At 43.4% G+C, this 18,680-nt stretch overlaps 1 protein-coding gene across 1 annotated transcript in view; it reads left to right on the forward strand.

Moving 5' to 3' along the window:
• The window catches only part of cfap206 (cilia and flagella associated protein 206), a 58,798-nt gene extending 40,672 nt beyond the window's left edge, over window positions 1–18,126 (forward strand). The window contains exons 10-13 of the mRNA XM_060856906.1: window positions 3,940–4,080; window positions 11,101–11,294; window positions 15,823–15,954; window positions 17,857–18,126. Coding sequence (XP_060712889.1) covers window positions 3,940–4,080; window positions 11,101–11,294; window positions 15,823–15,954; window positions 17,857–18,090 — 701 coding nt within the window. The 3' untranslated portion in view covers window positions 18,091–18,126. The remainder of the gene's footprint in view (window positions 1–3,939; window positions 4,081–11,100; window positions 11,295–15,822; window positions 15,955–17,856) is intronic.
• Window positions 18,127–18,680: the final 554 nt, after the last annotated feature.

The raw sequence follows: 18,680 nt of genomic DNA on the forward strand, positions 1-18,680 counted from the left end.
CACATGACAGTAAATTTAATTCAGTCCAATTCAATTCAATTGATAAAACAATTTTTTTTATTTTACAAGTTGAGAGGGTGTGAGTTTGTTCAATAGTAAAGATTATAAGTTCTCACAATCTGGCATTGTAAGGTGAAAATAAATTATAGCTAGGGGCCTCTCAACATTACTTCGTTAGTGTGTTACACTCACTCTGTTTAATAATCCCATGGTGCATTTCTTTGTCAAGTGAGGTTAAACAGATTGTGTGATATTAAAATATTGCATCTACATAGGCTTTACAATTAAGCAGAATTACATAGTATTAGATTAATCAATGAATTTATGATTATAAGTAAACTAAACTAATTGTGAAACATCAATCACCAAACAGGAGTCAGTGAGTGTACCAAAACTTTCCATTCATGAATATGGGAGAATGAACTCATAAAATTAATCCTATCGGAGTTTTGATTCTTGTTTCTTTCCGAGCAAGTAACTTGAGAATTGCTAATGTGAATCTATGGAAACATCTCAGCTATCACAACTTGCAATGTCAGCATGTGACAGCAAATGAAATCGAAATGGGTCAACAGAATAAAATTTACTTTCTTGAGGCAAACTACTGGTGGACCACTAACAGAACATGATTGGTGGCCTGTTTTATATTCACTTGTACTCTCTATTGGCTTTGTTTAGGTGTATAATTAGCAGAATTTAACTCTGGTAGCTGATCCAGTCCTGTTAGTTTACCAGTGACTGGGTTCAAGGTCCATTCTTGGTGTTCAGTAGTTATGGCATCCTGAAGATTCCCTTTCTCAGTGACAGTAATCTTTAAAAGTCTATGTTGAATATTGAATCTGTTCACTCCTTGGCTTCATGCAACATTACAAATTAGACAAAAGGTATCCCAAATCAATTCGAAAGGATGAGGATGAGGGTAGAGGTTGGGGAGTGAGGAGAGTGATGGTAAGTAGAAAGAAGATTGAGGTTGTACATCTATCAGCCTATAAGATTAATTTTTATTTTAATGTTGTACAAGTGTATACTGCTATTAGGGAGCCTCGCTAGTCAGCTGCATTTATCATTAGATTAGATTAGATTCCCTACAGTACGGAAACAGGCCCTTTGGCCCAACCAGTCCACACCGACCCTCCGAAGAGTAACCCACCCAGACCCATTCCCCTCTGACTAATGCACCTAATACTATGGTTGAAAATGTGTTGCTAGAAAAGCGCAGCAGGTCAGGCAGCATCCAAGGAGCAGGAGAGTCGACGTTTCCGGCATGAGCCCTTCTTCAGGAATGAAGAATGAATCTTCAGGATTCCTGAAGAAGGGCTCATGCCCGAAACGTCAACTCTCCTGCTCCTTGGATGCTGCCTGACCTGCTATGCTTTTCGTGCAATATTTTCAGCTCTGATCTCCAGTCGTCACTTTCACCTAATACTTTGGGGCAATTTAGCATAACCAATTCACCTGACCCGCACATCTTTGAACTATGGGAGGAAACCGGAGCACCCGGAGGAAACCCACGCAGACAGGGGGAGAATGTGCAAACTCCACACAGACAATCACCCAAGGCTGGAATTGACCCTGGAACTGTGAGACAGCAGTGCTAACCACTGAGCCACCGTGCCCATAACACCATCAGGGCATTATGGATGGATAAATCCAGGGTCGCACATTCACAGCTCTTGACAGTACTCCCCACTGGGATTAACAATTTTGAAAAACTGTTCCTAAGGAGTTATTACACAGAATTCTGTAGAGGTGGTATTAAATACAGAACTTGAAGTCAACTCCGATATGTGAACACACCAAGATCTACTTGATGGTGTGAGGCATTCTAGGTGCTGGTATAAAACACTTCCTTTCCCTCAAGTGTTAAGCTCCAGTCTTTGCTGAATTAGCTAATCCAAGTGTGAAACTGTAGAAGGGATGCTGTAATGAGCTCATTCTGATTGTTAATTCACTCACATTGCCAAGAAAATACTTGCATGTGAATATTGGTGATGCCTAATTTGTGGGCAGCACGGTGGCACAGTGGTTGGCACTGCTGTCTCATAGCGCCAGAGACCCGGGTTCAATTCCCACCTCAGGCGACTAACTGTGTGGAGTTTGCACGTTATCCCCGTGTCTGCGTGGGTTTCCTCCGGGTGCTCTGGTTTCCTCCCACAGTCCAAAGATGTGCGGGTCAGGTGAATTGGCCATTCTAAATTTACCCCTTACCTACACCTGTAGTGTTAGGTTAGGGGTATGGGTGGATGGCGGGTCGATGTGGACTTGTTGGGCCGAAGAGCCTGTTTCCACACTGTAAGTAATCTAATCTAATTAAAGCTTTTTTCTGAAAATCCTGCCATAATCACTTAGGCTGCCAACTCTCATTGTCTGGGTTCACATCTGAAGAAAGGCCATTCATTTAGGTACCAGAAAATACTAGGTATCTTTGGAATCGTATCTTGTCAATTGGTGGAGATAATTGGTGTGAAAATTATAAACATTAAAAAATACTTGGCTTTCTTCAATTCTCTATGTCCCACCCTCATGCCTGCACCTTCCATTATGTGCCAGCTCACAGTTAACAGTAACTTTATTTTCCCTTTGGTTTTAATCATGTCCAATCTCATAATTATCACAAAAAAGTTTTTCCCTCAAATAATTTGTTTTCCAGCCAAGTTTAACAATCAAGTTTAATCCTTAGTAGGTATCATGCCCAATTTAGCAATCATGTAATTGTTAACATGACCAATATAAAAATTAACTGTCACGGTTTACAAATATTATCCTTCATCAGTCTGAAAATGATAATTACTCACAACTAATTCACGAAGGAATATATTTATCAAACTCCCCTGCCTAATAATGATCATGCCCAATTTAAAAGAACAGATTCAATTTGATTCCTTTTCTTCAATAACTGTCATACATAATTTGATCATCAGATTTTATTCTTTCTGCATTCAGGGTGCTTAAATTTCATCAATTTTAAATTTAAATACCAGATGTCTTAAATTTGCCAATTAACAGTAATTTTATTTCTGTGCCTGCTCTACAGTGTCCTGAGCTTCCTCTCTCAGGCCTGTATGGGGAGATCTCTGCCTTCTATTGCTCCAGGTTTTGTATTCAGTATTCTCAGAGGATGAGAAACCAATCCAATATCAATCCCATTTCAACTGGTGTCCCTCTTCAGAAAACACCTACACAACTGTTGGACGTCTTGGCTCTTTGTGCTAATCTCTTTCTCAGCTGCTCCACGCCCCTGTCAATGTCTGGTCTGCCCAGGAGCAACACCAGGGGAGGTACAGTGGGAGATCAACCAAAAATGTTGTCATCAGGTTTTATTTTTCCTGCATCCAGGAGCATTATATTGCTCAGGCACAGTGAATTAGAGACATGGATAATGATAGAGGAGGAGGCAATGGCCCAGTGGCTAGGCATTAATCCAGTCACCCAGATAATGTTCAGGGGGCCTGGGTTTGAATCCCACCACGGCATATGGTGGAATCTGAATCCAATAAAAAAATGGGAATCATAGTCTAATGATGACCGATAAACCATTGGTGATTGTCAGGAAAATCCCATCTGGTTCACTAATGTCCTTTAAGGAAGGAGTCTGGTCTACTTATCACACCAGACCCACAGTAGAGTGGTTGACTCTTAACAATAAATAGATAATAAGTGCTGTTTTGGCCAGTGATACCTATGTCCTATGAATGAACAATAGTAGTGTCCTGATATTTCTGTGCAGTCATTATTTAATGAATGGAAAATTGAGTCAGGCTCCCTTATTAGATGTACAGTCCTTTCTATCTGATTCTCCTTTGCTCAGGTATATGTTCAGGAATAGTAAGAGAAAAAAAACGTTCTGATTGTATTGATGTAATTGAGGTGATTACTAAATTATGTATCTTTAGTGATGAGCAAAAGCACCAATTGTTCCTTGAATTGTTTGGTACTCAGGGCAAAGAATTAACCCATCAGACTTCAAGAACCGAGAGTGGGTCTTCCCAGAAGACAGACTAGCATACTGTCAACCAACTTTACAGTATCGAGGATTCTGTGCCTACACACTTGGTGCAAGACATGGTCTCCTTCTGAGAGGTATGTAAGATTCACCAGTCATCTGCTCAGTTGAAACAATTTGCTTAATTCATGAAAAACCTTCTCCTTGGTCTGCATATCTGAGTGGAGGGAGAAGAAGGGTTCATGCCCGAAATGTCGATTCTCGTGCTCCTTGGATGCGGCCTGACCTGCTGCGCTTTTCCAGCAACACATTTTCAGCTGCACATCTGAGTGTCTGACAAGGAAAGCAGATAGCCAGTGCTCAGTTCCTGCCACATGAACAGACTGCTCGGTGGTGCAGAAAAGCTGGTTATTAGTAGCTCTGCTTCGATGGTAGTGGTAACCCCAACAGCTGGCATTTCACTAACTTCTGTAACGTTGTAAATAGAGTCGTAGAGATGTACAGCACGGAAACAGACCCTTCGGTCCAATTTGTCCATGCTGACCAGAAATCCCAAACCAATCTAGTCCCACCTGCCAGCATCCAGCCCATATCTCTCCAAACCCTTCCAATTCATATACCCATCCAAATGCCTCTTAAATGTTGCAATTGTACCAGCCTCCACCACTTCCAGTGGCAGCCCATTCTACAAATGCACCACCTTCTGCGTGAAAAGTTCCCCCTTAGGTCTCTTTTATATCTTTCCCCTCTCACCCTAAACCTATGCCCTCTAGTTCTGGACTCCCCCACACCAGGGAGAAGACTTTGTCTATTTATCCTACCCGTGCCCCTCATGATTTTATAAACCTCTATAAGGTCATTCCTCAGCCTCCGACACTCCAGGGAAAACAGCCCCAGCCTGTTCAGCCTCTCCCTATAGCTCAAATCCTTCAACCCTGGCAACATCCTTGTAAATCTTTTCTGAACCCTTTCAAGTTTCACAATATTCTTTCCGAAAGGAAGGAGACCAGAATTGCACACAATATTCTGAAAGTGGCCTAACCAATGTCCTGTACATTGATTCCATAGTACTTCACAGGATTGTAATCAGATAAGATTTAACACCAAGGAATCTGGGGAAATATTAGCAGAGCTGACCAAAAGCTTGGTGAAAAGTTAACGTTGTAATTTGTCTTATAGGAGAAAATAGAGGGTCAGAAAGTATTAGGGAGGGAATTCCACAGCATAATGCCTCAGCAAGTAGGGCAAAGGAGAGCAACGGTCCATGTTGCCAGTGCTTTAGGGAAAGCCTGAACTTTATTTGGCATCGTCCCATGAAGGCATTAGAGATTGGAAACTCGGCAATGTAGGGATGCTAGAGGGGTGATGCTACAAAACATTTTGTCACTATGTCACTGGATGTCACCTTTAATTGTGCTGATCCTTATCTTTTTAGGCCTCCTTCAGTTTGTTCTGGCAAATAACGATCCTATCATTTAGTTAAATTCAAAGGGAATGTACTTTCCACTTTGCCAAAAAAAATCTGTAAATTGAGTTATCCCCCTCAGAAGATCCAATAGCCTTCTGAAAGGGTTGAAATATAATGGGCTAGATTTTGTAACGGGAATGTTGGTGAATCTAAATTGGGCCGCAATTTCCAGCAGCTGTGCCCTATTAAACATAGAAATCGAAAGGTTGCTGTCTAATATACACTGTTTAACAGCTTTAAATTGAGGGGTGTTAGATATAGGACAATGTCAGAGGTAGTTTCTTTGCTCAGAGAGTAATAGGGGCGTGGAATGCCCTGCCTGCAACAGTAGTAGACTCGCCAACTTTAAGGATATTTAAATGGTCATTGGATAAACATATGGATCTAAATGGAATAGTGTAGGTTAGATGGACTTCAGATTGGTTTTACAGGTCGGCACAACATTGAGGGCCGAAGGGCCTGTACTGTGCTGTAATCTTCTATGTTCTATGACAGCATACCCCTGCTGTGTAAGGATTTCTGCTCTTCTAATATGAGAATGGCAACGCATTGGGTGGATTGATTTTTATCATAGAAAAACAGTCATTTTATTGGGACTATGTTTCTACAAAAACTGTTTCTGGTGCAGGCATGAGGTACCCTGTAAATCATGCATAAAAATGCCATATCCAATTTTAATTCAGCACTTTTATGGTTTTCTCAGTCTGTGCTGTCCACAAGGATCTGGGCCAGAATATTAGGTATTGCTAACATCTGGCTGACTGCATTTACAGAGCCAGCACGTAGTTTCAAGCTGTTGACCATTGGCTCCATTGGTTCTGTGCCTAGTGGATACCGAAAGTGATGTGAAGAAAGCACGAGGAGGGGTGGCTGGCACAGGGAAGGGCTCTGGGGTATCTGAAGGAGGTCTTGGAGGGAGCATAAGGGCTGGCTAGGGGGATGAGGTTAAGACCTTGTGAGCCTAGCTATTGAGGTTACAGATGGGCTTGTGTGCCTGGACCAAAATTATACCAGCGGGGGCCCCTTTCACAGAGACGTGGCTGTGAATTTGGGAATTTTCCTGACCTGTGTTTCTTGTCTCTTGTTTCAAAATCTGACCTTAACAAGTATGACCAATAACGTGATCCTTTGTCACTGATTTGATTGCAATGAGTGCATTATTAGAGTACTTTATACTTTAGGTGGAAGATATAAGTGGGCTAAATATCTACTGCATTTATGGTGATCAGTGTGATTTTAAACTTATATATTTAAGACCGTGAGACAAAACAGCAGAAGCCATTCCACCAATTATGTCCACTCCACCACTCAATAAAATCATGGCTGATCTGATAATCCTTAACTCTAGTTTTCTCCCTTATCCTCATTCCCATAATGCTTAGAAAACTGTGTACTCGAGCCTTGAATATACTTCATGTCCCAGCCTTGATAGCCCTATGCATTAAAACATTCTGTGGGTCCTAATTTTGCTCCAATCCAAAAATATGACAAGCAAATTCTATTGAGAAGAACTTGTTACAAAATTGTCTAAGATACTTAATAGAGCTCTAGCAAAAAGATGGAGAAATTCAACATTGAGTAAAGTTCAGATGTTTCACCATGGAAAAGTGATCAGAACCACTAGCATGGGTTATCAAAGACATAGGAACATAGGACACACTATTCCCAGCTGAGCTGACAAAACCTTTATTGAGTAAAAAATGAGGTCTGCAGATGCTGGAGATCACAGCTGCAAATGTGTTGCTGGTCAAAGCACAGCAGGTTAGGCAGCATCTCAGGAATAGAGAATTCGACGTTTCGAGCATAAGCCCTTCATCAGGAATAAGAGAGAGAGAGCCAAGCAGGCTGAGATAAAAGGTAGGGAGGAGGGACTAGGGGGAGGGGCGATGGAGGTGGGATAGGTGGAAGGAGGTCAAGGTGAGGGTGATAGGCCGGAGTGGGGTGGGGGCGGAGAGGTCAGGAAGAGGATTGCAGGTTAGGAGGGCGGTGCTGAGTTGAGGGAACCGACTGAGACAAGGTGGGGGGAGGGGAAATGAGGAAGCTGGAGAAATCTGAATTCATACCTTGTGGTTGGAGGGTTCCCAGGCGGAAGATGAGGCGCTCCTCCTCCAGCCGTCGTGTAGTTGTGTTCTGCCGGTGGAGGAGTCCAAGGACCTGCATGTCCTCGGTGGAGTGGGAGGGGGAGTTATTGATATAACTTTATAACCAAGTATCAGGAGCTACATGTACGCATCAAAAGAGAATGTTTCCGAAGCTCAGTTGTTCCTTTGTTTGGAATGTGCTTGTCTGTATTAGCTGAGATCATTGGGTTGTGGACATGTGGTAATATTAAAATTTAGCTTAGAATTTTCCCTTGTGCTATTATTCTTTTAACAAAGGAAAGCTCATAACTATTGCTCCTTGCTATTAACAGACTTCAAACAAAACGGGCAAAAAAAAAGTAACTGATTGCTGGGCAAGATTCCCACTTCCTCCTACTTTTCAATTCTTCCCTTTCTAATTAACTGTAGTTGTTCGAGCCAATTGTATCGGATGCCTGTGAATCGGCAATTATAAGACAAAACAAATTTATTGCTCATATATGAAAGTTTAATTTCCTGGCATTCCTAGGTTCCCTATTATTTTTTTCCATTGATTTAACATGCCGTAAAACCCTTGCTTTTCCTGATTTATATTTTAATGATCTAGACTTTGGTATACAAGGAACAATTTCAAAGTTTGCAGATAATATACAGGACTTGGAAGCATCGTCAATTATAAGGAGGACTTCAAAGGGATTATGAAAGAATTTAAAGGAGTATTATAACATTTCTAGAATCCACATTATAGGAGGGATGTGATAGCATTGGAGACAGTGCAGAGGAGATTTACCAGAATGTTGCAAGGTTTCAATTATGAAGAAAGATTGTACAGTCTGGATTGTTTATCTCGGAGAAGAGGAGATTGAAAGAAGACATTGTTGACATGTAAACAATTATGAGGGGCATAAGTTAGGATAGACAGGAAGAAAAGATTAGGTAAAAAGAAGGACTGTAGATCCTATAAACCAGATTCTGGATTAGAGTGGTGCTGGAAAAGCACAGCAGGTCAGGTAGCATCTGAGGAGCAGGAAAATCGATGTTTGGGGCAAAAGCCCTTCATCAGGAATAGAGGCAGGGTAGCTGCAGAGTGGAGAGGTAAATGAGAGAGGGGTGGGGGTGGGGAGAAAGTAGCATAGAGTACAATAGGTGAATGGGGTGTGAATGGAGTGATAGGCCAGAGAGGAGGGTGGAGTGGATAGGTGGAAAGGACAGGTCATGAGGGCAGTGCTGATCTGGAAGTTTGGAACTGGGATGAGGTGGGGGAAGGGGAAATGAGGAAACTGGTGAAATCCATGTTGCTGCCATGGAATTGAAGTGTTCCAAGGCGGAAGATGAGGCATTCTTCCTCCAGGCGTCGGGTGGTGAGGGAGCAGCGGTGGAGGAGGCCCAGGACCTGCATGTCCTCGGCAGAGTGGGAGGGGGAGTTGAAATGTTGGGCCACAGGGCGGGTGCGGGTGGAGTTGATTGGTGCGTGTGTCCCGGGGATGTTCTCTAAAGCGCTCTGCTAGGAGGCATCCAGTCTCCCCAAGTTAGAGAAGACCACATCAGGAGCAACAGAAGATGCCCCTTGATGAAAGCACTAATAACCAGGAGGCACGGATTTAAGGTAAGGAAAAATGTTTTCATCCAGAGGGTGGTGTGAATCTGGAACTCACTGTCTGTAAGGCTGACAGAGGCAAACATTCGCAAAACAATGGTACCTAAAATTTATGTGGACCATCTCTGACACCTCCCTCCCCTTCCTGGACCTCTCCATCTCCATTAATGATGACCGACTTGACACTGACATTTTTTACAAACCCACCGACTCCCACAGCTACCTGGATTACACCTCTTCCCACCCTATCTCTTGCAAAAATGCCATCCCATATTCCCAATTCCTCCGCCTCCGCCGTATCTGCTCCCAGGAGGACCAGATCCACCACAGAACACACCAGATGGCCTCCTTCTTTAGAGACCGCAATTTCCCTTTCCATGTGGTTAAAGATGTCCTCCAACGCATCTCGTCCACATCCCGCACCTCCGCCCTCAGACCCCACTCCTCCAACCGTAACAAGGACAGAACACCCCTGGTGCTCACCTTCCACCCTACAAACCTTTGCATAAACCAAATCACCCACCGACATTTCCGCCACCTCCAAAAAGACTCTATCACCAGGGATATATTTCCCTCCCCACCCCTTTCTTCCTTCCGCAAACGCCGTACCCTCCGTGACTACCTGGTCAGGTTCACCCCCCTACATCCCTCCCATACTGACACCTTCCCCTGCCACCGCAGGAACTGCAAAACCTGCGCCTACACCTCCTCCCTCACCTCCATCAAAGGCCCCAAAGGAGCCTTCCACATCCACCAAGTTTTACCTGCACATCCACTAATATCATTTATTGTATCCATTGCTCCCGATGCGTTCTCCTCTACATTGGGGAGACTGGACGCCTCGTAGCAGAGCGCTTTAGGGAACATCTCCGGGACACCCGCACCAATTAACCATACTATCCTGTGGCCCAACAGTTCAACTCCCCCTCCCACTCTGCCAAGGACATGGAGGTCCTGGGCCTCCTTCACCGCCGCTCCCTCACCACCAGACGCCTGGAAGAAGAACGTCTCATCTTCCGCCTCAGAACACTTCAACCCCAGGGCATCAATGTGGACTTCAACAGTTTCCTCATTTCCCCTTCTCCCACCTCACCCTAGTTCCAAACTTCCAGCTCAGCACTGTCCCCATGACTTGTCCTACCTGCCTATCTTCTTTTCCACCTATCCACTCCCCCCTCTCCCCGCCCCCGACCTATCACCTTCATCCCCTCCCCCAATCACCTATTGTACTCTATGCTACTTTCTCCCCACCTCCACCCTCCTATAGCTTATCTCTCCACGCTGTCAACCTTTATTCCTGATGAAGGACTTTTGCCCGAAACGTCAATTTTACTGCTCCTTGGATGCTGTCTGAACTGCTGTGCTCTTCCAGCACCACTGATCCAGATTCTCAAAACGATGCCAAGACACACAAGGCTACAGGCCAAGTGCTGGTAAACAGAATTATAACGGTGATTGTTTTTAACTTGAGCCTGCATTATAGGCCAAAGGACCTTTTTCTGTGCTTTAGATCTCTATCATTCTCTTTTGATATCATCGAATTATAGAATAATAATCCAAGGAGTCATGTTCCTGAATTCTTTCTGCATATTCTTGCAATTTTTTTCCTGTTTCAAGTATGTCTCTAACTTGCTTTTGAAAGCTATGATTGAAGCTGTTTCCACCACTCCATCAGATAATGTATTTTCATTCCTAGAGATTCCATTAAAGAAGATTTCCTTCAAGTTGCCTTTGGTTGTTTTGCCTGTTATCTTTAATCTGTGTCCTCTGGTTCAGCCATTGGAAACAATTTCTTTTTATTGACCTTAATGTGCTACGATTCTCTCAAGGAAGTAATATGGACTGTTAGCCATTTCAGCACACATGGGGATGCTGTGGGTTAAAACGTCAAAACTCCAGCATCTCCACATTGTGGATTAAAAAGACAGCATCACACAGACACAGCAGAATAATTAGATGTAAACTATTTTATACGAATGTCAAAAATTAATCTATCCTTTATTTTTTCCAGGAAATCCAAATATTGGTATACTTAAATATCAAGAAAAATACTACACATTCTCCTCAAAGGAAGCCGCAACTGCTTTTGCTCAAAAGCCTGAATGTTACATTGCTATGGCAGCACAGGAAGCTAAGCACTCTGCAGAACTCATTCAGTTGCTAGAGCTCCACCAGCAGTTTTCCACAATCACTCCTTACACACAGGTACAGCTGATTCTCAAAACAAAAGTGACAACGACCCACACTGCTCACAGTCTCATTGTAGCTCAGGCAGTTCATGATTCCAACCTTCAATGTTCTGCCCACAAAACAGAAAATAACGTTAATATTGTAGTAAATGAGCCAAATACAAAAAATATTCAGCTAATGCAGATGTTTTGGGAATTAAGTGTCTCTTGTGGATCCATCTTCCAAGAACTTACCCCATCCACCACCACCCATCTCCATTTGACCAAGCTCATCCGACTTTGAAGAACTCCTTTAACTCCTCTCACTTTCTTCAGGTAAAAGGGGTGGCCATAGGTACCGTATGACTCTTTGTGGGGTACATGGAGCATTCCTTGTTCCAGTTCTAATCCGGTCCCCACCCACTATTCTTCCTCCAAGACATTGATGATATCATCAGTGCTGCTTCCCTCTTTTCTGGTATTGGAAAAGTTCATCAATTTTCCTTCCAATTCCCTGTCTTCACCTTCACCCGGTCCATCTCTAACTCCTCACTTCTCTTCCTCGACATCTCTGTTTTTATTTCTGAGGGTAGGCTGGCTAACAATATCCACTATAAACCCACTGACACCCACAGTTGCCTTGACTATACATCCTCACACCCTGCTTCCTGTAAACACTCTATTCTCCCAATTCTGCTGTCTCCGTCACATCTGTTCTGATGATGCCAGCTTTGACAAGGGGGCTTCTGAAATGTCCACTTCCTTCCTCAACTGAGGAATACCCAGCAGCATGGTTGACAAGGCCTTCAGCTTTCCTGATGAAGGGTTCCTGCCCAAAACATCGATTTTCCTGCTCCTCGGATGCTGCCTGACCTGCTGTGCTTTTCCAGCACCACTCTAATCTTGACTCTGATCTCCAGCATCTGCAGTCCTCACTTTCACCGAGGGCCTTCAGCTCGGTCTGACCCATCTCCCACACTTTGACCCTCACTCCTTCTCTTACCTCCCACAACAGCGATAGGGTCCCCCTTATCTTCACCTACCATCCCACCATCATCCACATCCAAAGAAAATTGAGCCACCATTTCAGCCACCTCCAACAGGATGCCATCACCAGACATATATTCCCCTTCCCTTGTTAGCCTTCCTCAGGGACCATTCCCTTCAGGACACCTTGGTCCACTCTTTATAGAACATAGAACATTACAGCGCAGTACAGACCCTTCAGCCCTCGATGTTGTGCTGCCCTGTCATACTAATCTGAAGCCCATCCCACCTACACTATTCCATGTATGCCCATATGCCTGTCCAATGACAACTTAAATACACTTAAACTTGGCGAATCTACTAACGTTGCAGGCAAAGCATTCCATACCCTTACTGCTCTCTGAGTAAAGAAACTACCTCTGACATCTGTCTTATACCTATCTCCCCTCACTTTAAAGTTGTGTCCCCTCGTGTTTGCCGTCCCCATACTTGGAAAAAGGCTCTCCCTGTCCACCCTATCTAACCCTCTGATTATCTTGTATGTCTCTATTAAGTGGGCGGCACGGTGGCACAGTGGTTAGCACTGCTGCCTCACAGCGCCTGAGACCCGGGTTCAATTCCCGACTCAGGTGACTGACTGTGTGGAGTTTGCACGTTCTCCCCGTGTCAGTGTGGGTTTCCTCCGGGTGCTCCGGTTTCCTCCCACAGTCCAAAGATGTGCGGGTCAGGTAAATTGGCCATGTTAAATTGCCCGTAGTGTTAGGTAAGGGGTAAATGTAGAGGTATGGGTGGGTTTCGCTTCGGCGGGTCGGTGTGGACTTGTTGGGCCGAAGGGCCTGTTTCCACACTGTAAGTCTAATCTAATCTAAGTCACCTCTCAACCTTCTTCTCTCTAACGAGAACAGCCTCAAGGCCCTCAGCCTTTCCTCATAAGACATTCCTTCCTTACCAGGCAACATCCTAGTAAATCTCCTCTGCACCCTTTCCAAAGCTTCCACATCCTTCTTATAATGCGGTGACCAGAACTGTACACAATACTCCAAGTATGGCTGTACCAGAGCTTTGTACAGCTGCAGCATAACCCCCTCGTTCCAGAACTCATTCCCTCTATTAATAAAGCCAAAACACTGTATGCCTTCTTAAAAATCCTATCAATCTGGGTGGCAACTTTCAGGGATCTGTGTACATGGACTCTCTCTGCTCATCTGCACTCCCAAGAATCTTACCATTAGCCCAATACTTTGCATTCCCATTACTCCGTCCAAAGTGTATCACCTCACACTTGTCCACATTAAACTCCATTTGCCACTTCTCAGCCCAGCTCTGCATCCTATCTGTCTCTCTGCAACCTACTACATCCTTCGTCACTATCCACAACTCCACCGACCTTAGTGTTGTCCGCAAATTTACTAACCCATCCTTCTAAGCCCTCATCCAGGTCATTTATAAAAATGCCGAACAGCAGTGGACCCAACACCGACCCTTGCTGCTAGTACTGGACACCAAGATGAACATGTTCCATCAACTACAACCCTCTGTTTTCTTTCAGCAAGCCAATTATTGATCCAAACTGCTATGTCTTCCACAATCCCATTCCTCACTTTCTTCACTCCCAACACTTACCCACTGCTCCACAGCATCTTCCCTTGAAATCACAGAAGGTGTAACACCTACCCATTTCTTCCTCCCTCCTCACTATCCAAGGATCCAGACACATCTTCAAGATGAAGCAGTGATTTACCTATACTTTACTCAATCTAGCCTATTGTACTCGCTGCTCACAATAGATAGAGTGGAAATCATGAGACTTTTTCCTAGAGCGGAGGGGTCAATTACAAGGAGACACAGGTTCAAGGTATGAGGGAGTAAGTTTAAAAGAGATGTGCAAAGCAAGGTTTTCACACAAAGGGTGGTGAGTGCCTGGACTGTGTTGCCAGGCGATGTGGTGGAAGAAGACACCGAGATCTCTCTGCTCATCTGCACTCCCAAGAATCTTACCATTAGCCCAGTACTTTGCATTCTGATTACTCTATACAAAGTGTATCACCTCACACTTGTCCACATTAAACTCCATTTGCCACCTCTCAGCCCAGCTCTGCATCCTATCCATGTCTCTCTGCAACCTACTACATCCTTCGTCACTATGGACGAATACATGAATAGGAAGACAATAGAGGAAAACAGATCCTGTATGTGAAGATAGTTTTAGTATGGAAAGGCACAATGTGCTGGTGCAGGCTTGGAGGGCCAAAGGGCCTGTTCCTGTGCTGTACTGCTCTTTGTTCAGTGCTCCAACAAAGCTCAACTCAAGCTGAAGGACCACCCCTCAATTTCCTCTTAAGCACCTTAGAGCCCAGAGGACTCAAAGTTATGTCTAACAACTTCAGGGAATGACCTCTGAGTCAGAAGTCACACAATACCAGGTTACAGTCCAACAGGTTTATTTGAAATCACAAGCTTTCAGGGCGCTGCTCCTCCATTAAGTGAAGTGATGGTTATAAAACCATTTTGATTGCAAACCATACTTTGTTTGTGCCTTGTTGGCTTTACTCTCAGCATAGCGAACCCCATTTTCTCCTTTGCACACCTATCATTAACATGTACTTTCAATTTTACATCTCTAACCTTCAATGTTAGCGCTTCCTTTCTCTTTTGATCTGGATCCCTCCCTTCTTCCCACTCAGTCAACAGCATAACGAAGCCATTTCTGACTTGAAATGTTATGTCTGTTTCTGTCTCCACTGGTGCTGCTAGAGCTGATGAAATTCTCCAGCTATTTTTTTCTTTTTATTCAGAGAGAAGTTGGGAGAAAGCAGAGTTGGATGTGTGCTTCCACTCTCATCCCCAACAAACAGTAGATGCTCAATTAACATTAAGTGTTAGGTAGTTGCGAATCAGGGATATTTTTTAAAACGGAGTCAAAGTGATTGAATTAAATTGAGATACAGATCTCCTGTAATCTTACTCAGTGATGGAACAGATCCAAAGTGACTGAGTGGCTTACTCCTTTACATATTTTACAAAATACCTAACTTTCTGCCTGGTGGTTCTCCCAGCTCAGAATGTCAATTGGGAGGAGTGGTGAGATGCAGGCAGAAACAGTCCAAACTCCAAAGCATAGAACAACATTTACCTTTTGTAACCTTTAAACCATCGCAGCTCCAGCAGAATTCAACTCTGATGCCAAAGAAAACTCATTCTTACCATAATGCAAGTGTTTCATGCTAATAAACTGATTAAGGTAGCTTTCGACAATAAAGTTTTATGTTAGCAGATAGGGTGCGTATTTGAGTTTATTGCATCAGCATTAGGAAAGATAAGAATCTTGCATTATTCCTACCTAGTTGCTCACAATGTACTATAAGTACTGCCAAAATAATCCTTCAGGCCAGGAGGAAACTTTTAATATACTTAATTCTACAACATTTTCTTTTAAAATAATATTTTCTGTGGTGGGGAGGAAATTTGTTGAGGAAGAAGACTAGTAAACCATTTTTTAGTATTCAAATATTGCAGAACAAATCATTTTAAACAACAATGTGTTGCTTAAGTCTTTTTCTTTGTTTTCTACACTTTAGGCAGACAGATGCTTAAAACCCATTGAAAAGTATGACAACTGCACACAAACTGACACTCACATCCTGGAACCGAATATAGTTAAATCATATGAATGGAATGAGTGGGAGTTAAGAAGAAAAGCAATTAAATTGGTAGGTGTGCCTTTTTAGAAAAGTTTATTTGCCAATATTTTAAAGTTGTAACCTTCCAACCAAAGCTAACATCAGTTCATGATATCTACATCTTTAAAGGTACACCAGGCTCACACAGGTGACTGGCTAGAAAATCAGAAATTACTGGAAAAACACAGCATCACTGGAGAGAAAGCAGAGTTAACGTTTCAGGTCCAGCGACCCTTCTTCAGAATTGACTGTAGCTAGGCAAAGGATGTATACCGTATACTCAAGAAGGGATGGGGGAGGGGAGGGAGTACGTGATAGGTGGAAATGGAGCCCAGAGGAGGGAAAACCAGTTAGACAGACAAAGGAATGGGTAAACATCAGCCTGAGAGAATGAATAGCAGCTAACATATTAGTGGCTGGTAATGGGTTGTGTGTGGTAGCAGCCCATGTGATGACAAGGCTTGGTGTGTGGGGTTGAGGTAGGGACGTGGGAAAAGCTGCTCAGGCCCTAAAATTATTGAACTTAATATGGAATCCTGGAGCTTGCAGGGTGTCCAGGCAGAAAGTGAGGTGCTGTTCCTCCAGCTTGCACTGAGCTTTGCTGGAGCACTGCAGCAAGCCTGAGACAGAGATGTTCACCTGGGAACAGGGTCCTGTGTTGAAGCAGAAGGTAACAGGAAGCTCAGGGTCTTTTTTGCAGCAAGAATGTAAGTGTTCTGTGAAGTGATCATTTCCCAGTGTAGAGGAGAATGCAGTGTGAGCCGTGAATACAGTGGACTACATTGAGTTTCACCTGGAAGATGTGTTTGGGCCCTTGGATACTGAGAAGGGAGGAAGTAAATGATTGGTGATACCCCTTCTGCAATTGCATGGGAAGGTGCCAAGGGGATGTAGGGAGATGTTGGGAGTGGTTTAAGAGTGGACCAAGGTGGCCCAGAGGGAGGCTGACAAAATAGGGGAGGGGACTAGTGTCTGCTGGTAGCCTCCACTGGAGTTGGCAGGAATGGCAGATAATGTTCCTCTGGATGTGGATTTTGATGGGATGGTAGCTGAGGATGAGGGGGACCCTATCTCTGTTGTGCGAGGGAAGAGAAGTGATGAGTGCCGAAGTATGGGAGCTGTCTCAGACGTGGCTGAGGCCCCCTATTGTGGTGGGGAAGCCCTGGTTGAGGAAGAAGTCGCACATTTAGGAGACCCCCTTGCCGAAGTTGGCTGAGGTTTTCCAGCAATTTCTGATATTGTTTATGATTCCCAGCATCCAAAGAGCTTGGGGTTTTTTGTTCGGGTGACTAGCTACACTGTACTCACATGTCAGTTTATCATAGATGTCATCTTAAAAAACCAAATACTTCCTGGGTGCAGCTTGAAACTGACAAGCAACATTCCATTGTCTGTTTCCAAAACAGATAATCTCAAGGTGGATTTTACTTGATTTTGCTGAGCAGCAAAATGACTTATTTGGCTTTAGCAGACTGTATAATACATTTTTCTATACTACTCCAGATTTTATAAAATAGCATGCTACCAGACACAGTGGGAGAACAATAAATAATATCTATAATGTGTTCATGTTGTCTGTGCACCCTAATGTTTTATCTGACACACTTTTTCTGACATATCTTGTCATAGTCCAACTGTAATAAAACAACTTCCGCAGCAGCAGCTGTGTCTCAGAAGGTTACTGAACCAGGATATAAGTGTTTTACTGACAACTGATTGGCTTACATTGATGTTTATGAAAATACAAGTAGATCCTTATTGCTGTAAGCAGGAATAAGCACTGCTTGTGAGTGATGGTAAATATCAATTGCAAAACCAGCTACAAAGTAATGAATGTGATCTTTTGTCAGACAAATGTTGTTTCCATGTAAAATATTATCAACAAGATTGTGATTGAGAGAAGTGGCATTTTAAATTGTTTGGTTTCTCCAGGCGAACCTGCGACAGAAGGTAACACGCTATATCCAGACAAACCTCAGTCACATGAGAAGAGACAACACTTCCCAAGTCTACCTACCAAAAAACAAGTCAATACAAACAAAACGAGACAATTCCAGCAATGTGCCCAAACCACAGGTCTTCTATGCTGGTTTGCGTGGAGGAAACATTACTGAACCAACGCGAGTGATCAAGTACAATTTGACAAGAGCAGTAGATGAAACATAAAACTGAACGTCCCTGACAACGAATTTAATAAATCAATTTTTCCACTTTATGTTGTCTTGATTGATCAAATTTAGCATTAAGCTCCAAAGAAAGTTCCCAAAATGTGTTTTTTAAAATGCTATAGCTGAAGATAACCTTTCTAGCAGATAAATTTTGATGTTAATTCCTGTTGCGATATTGCAGATATTTTATGTGTTACTTGAAAAACATAAATTTTGAGGCTTTGAATAAAATTGGTTGAACTATTTGATGCTGAAGATAGCAGTCACAGCCGGGGTCATATTAAATTGAAACCCCCTTGAGGAACTTTAGAATTACAGGAGCCTAACAGACTTTTATAATGTATATTGAAATAGAGTCATAGAGATGCACAGCACTAAAACAGACCCTTCGGTCCAACTTGTCCATGCCGACCGGATATCTCAACCCACACCTCCACCCTCACCTCTATCCAAGGCCCAAAAGGAGCCTTCCACATCCATCAAAGTTTTACCTGCACATCCACCAATACCATTTATTGTATCCGTTGCTCCTGATGCGGTCTCCTCTACATTGGAGAGACTGGGCACCTCCTAGCAGAGCGCTTTAGG

Source organism: Hemiscyllium ocellatum, chromosome 3 (genome assembly GCF_020745735.1).
Source record: "Hemiscyllium ocellatum isolate sHemOce1 chromosome 3, sHemOce1.pat.X.cur, whole genome shotgun sequence".
NCBI lineage: Eukaryota > Metazoa > Chordata > Chondrichthyes > Orectolobiformes > Hemiscylliidae > Hemiscyllium > Hemiscyllium ocellatum.